The sequence below is a fragment of the Fusarium oxysporum genome, chromosome VII (assembly GCF_013085055.1).
Source record: "Fusarium oxysporum Fo47 chromosome VII, complete sequence".
NCBI classification, from domain to species: Eukaryota; Fungi; Ascomycota; class Sordariomycetes; order Hypocreales; family Nectriaceae; genus Fusarium; species Fusarium oxysporum.
This window is the reverse complement of record NC_072846.1, coordinates 406,511-409,712: the sequence shown is the minus strand read 5'-3', so window position 1 is coordinate 409,712 and position 3,202 is coordinate 406,511. Positions and strand designations below refer to the sequence as shown.

Here is a 3,202-nt window from a genome sequence, read left to right as displayed (position 1 = left end):
GCTTGAAAAATCGAAATCTATCTACATGCTCATTATAAAATGTTATTGGCTATTAGAGGAATAAGGAGCGCTGACACCCTCTTTATTTGCCAGAGCCTGGGTAATAAGAGGTAACAAAGGGAAGGGGGAAATGCGAAAACAGGAGAAAGCTCTAGGGCATTCTGTTTGGTGTCGCCTAGTAGCGAAGGCGGACTTTCTCGAAGACGGCGCTTGTCTTTATAAGCTTGAAGAACTTGACCAAATCCTTTCCTATTGCTAGGTTGACTGCTACATTCGGTGAGTATCCAAGCCTCAGCCGATGGCACAGCGGTATCTTTCCGCAACAGAAGATATGATGTTGTGCTTTTCGTCGGTCGGTTGCAAAAGCAGACCAGGTTTGCATCCCCATGGTTGAATGTCTAGTGCAGATCAAGATCCCTTTCCTATGCCCAGTCTGTAATTCTTAGTCGCGCTTAGTGCCTAGGCCTATGTCCTCTTCGACCAACAGCGCCCGGGGCGTTTATCAATCACAGGCTGTTAACGAATCAAGGCCAAGTCCTGTATCAAAATAACATCCTGCATCTAAATAATTTCGTCATTGACGGTGACAGTCACGAACATCAGATTCTACTAAGCAATGGCAACCAAGGAACAACCGACGTTGAAATCGATCGGGTTTTTAACAACAGTCAGCATCAAATGGAATATCAGTCCTTATAACCCCCTGGGCTTGGCGGTATCTTTCCTCATGATCGCTTCATAATGGTTGTCGCTACCAAAAGGCCAACACAGGATACTCTCGTCTCAACTTGAGCACCTCAAAAATGGAGGTCTATGGAGGCAAAAAAAATCAAAAAAAATCAATCGTTGGCTAGTAACTATATTAACTTCTTCTCGCTGCCAATTTCTTCCCGTCTGTCAGCAGCAACAGCTGCATATCCAAAGAAGGCGGCAACATATCGGAAGATGTGGATAATACAGAACCATCAAGAGATCATATAGGCCTCCAAGTAAAATCACACTCTCCTGTCCCCTACCCTAGATGTAGTAAAACAGTAGGGAATTCAAATAATTATTATTTAGAAGTTAATACTTTCGGAGGGTTATATCACTATCGCTCCTCCTACTATTATTCCATCCATCTTCTGAGATTCTCTCTGTCGCTACTTGCTGTATCACAGTCGTTTTCGTCTGGATGCCCCCCTTGGCTGCTTCCCGGCCCCCTCCACAATCTTTTGATTCTGTATTCTCAGATGGCTGGTCCTGCTTTCCTCCTCCGCTAATACTCACACTAATAGCTGGACATAGCCGCGACTTAATGCTGTAGCTGTGGGTAGGTACTGTGATACTGGAGTTTTCATTGAGCGTCATTGTGTCGTCGGATAAGCTCCTCTGGGACTTGCCTGTCCTTGTCCTCTTCATGTCATTCAAGTATTGACTACTTGGAGCTTGGACGTAGGGCCCATACTGAGGTGGGCCAATGCTTCGGCTAGATGAAGCAAACATCCTAGGCATGAGTTTGGAAAAGAGAGGTCGGAGGGTTGGTAGACAAGCTGCAATGACGGCTATGGCGACGTCAAGGAACGACCATATAGCAGCATCCACGTTATCCCAATTAGGATCTTTAGTCGAAGCCGCCACCTTTAGGGTTTGAATTCGAATAATAGAGATGATGCAAGTACTAGTCACGTATAATGTCAGTCACACTTGTATGGCGATGGCTATTTCTAAATTGACTTACAAGAATCCAAGACAAAAGATAGCAAGGAGCATAGCCTTTTGTTTTCGAGGTAGTTGAAGGCTCTTGATGACGGGCAGAGGGATACAAAAGATGCCTATATCAGTGACCAGGTTGAAGCCAGCCATGACATACCATACTGTCAAACTATTGATGCATCGGCCTGTTATGGTTGTGTCCCATACGGCCGCCACCGGCACACAAACAAGGATGTTTAGGAAAGCGATCGTAATAGTCCAAGCGATCATAAACATAACTCCGTAGAACGTAATAATCTGCATTACTCGGAGAGCAAAGACTCGACGGTATTGAAGTAAGATTCCGACTTTAACAAAGCATATGGCGATATTATAAACGACAACAGATGCATAGAAAGCCTAGTGCAGAGTGTAAGGTAACATTTCAAAAGTGCGATGAGAATGTTGAGGAAATCGTACCTTCATGTAAGGAACGTAATTGTCTTTGGGTTGTTCCCAAGTGTGGTATCCAAGCCCGTACTTATTCTCTTGAAGTAAAGTCAGCATTTTGTGGCCCTTATGCTGTCTGTTATTTGCCTACCTAGTCCAATCGCAATGGCAGAACCAATGGCGAGTATTTGGGCAACAACCATAAGTCCATCGTCTAAACCAAAGGTACGAAGGAGTACAAGTCGTATGTAGGTCCGTAGGGCAACGGTAATAGTAGACAAAACAGACAAAGTGGCTAGGACGGCGCAAATCTCCACGGAGCGCGATGCGCCCTCTAATGAGCGGTGGGCCATGCTCGCATGGGCCTGGTCAAACTGAGGTAGATGCATGATAGAAACGAGGGTAGGGCCTAGATGTAGACAATTCCTCACAATCTAATCAAATGGTGTATGGCGACCCGGGAAAGCGACGTCTTAAGTATTTGCATCGCAGTTTGCAACTTTGTTCCCCTGTACCCTGTGTCTGAGCGTGCTTAACAGTAGACTGCTCACACGTTCCCATTTTCGATGTTACGGTATGCGAAAGTTCGATCCACCATTGAATAGTCCACCCAATCAAGGCAGCAGTCAGTTATGCTCTCCTCAGATCACTTGAGCCGCAGCCGGAGCATCCATGCTAGCGCTACACGTGTTGGGACCAAAGATCTACATCCACTATACAATGTCCCATCATCGGGGTAGCCAATTCGATTAGATTGGCTGGGATAAAAGGTCCAAGCACGCCAAGTGCCACGTCTGTCAGCTGTCAATCACGACTAGGGTGTGGGCGATTTTATCTTGTTTTTTATTTGCTAGCGTAGATGACCGCTGATCTTAATAGATTCATGGTCAGGCATCACTTTGAGTCTGGTCATTGACCAATGGCCGCCGGCCTTTGCTGAAGATCTCTAGTGGAGGATTTCCTAATGTAGCAGTCCTCAGAAACGAAACAAATGACGTACCTGATTTATGATTGGTTTAAGTAATGATTGGCCGTCTTGGTAACCGAGCGTGATCAGGTAGCACCATTTCCTCTCTTT

The 3,202-nt window shown here is 45.6% G+C and overlaps 1 protein-coding gene across 1 annotated transcript; it reads right to left on the bottom strand.

Annotated features, from left to right (window-relative positions):
* Positions 1-1,065: 1,065 nt before the first annotated feature.
* Positions 1,066-2,513, bottom strand: FOBCDRAFT_241532 (uncharacterized protein; the record flags this gene model as incomplete). The annotated part of the gene is made up of 4 exons (XM_054705359.1): positions 1,066-1,660; positions 1,721-2,094; positions 2,155-2,222; positions 2,276-2,513. The coding sequence occupies 4 exons, from the start codon at positions 2,511-2,513 to the stop codon at positions 1,066-1,068; spliced, it is 1,275 nt and encodes a 424-aa protein (XP_054561334.1).
* Positions 2,514-3,202: the final 689 nt, after the last annotated feature.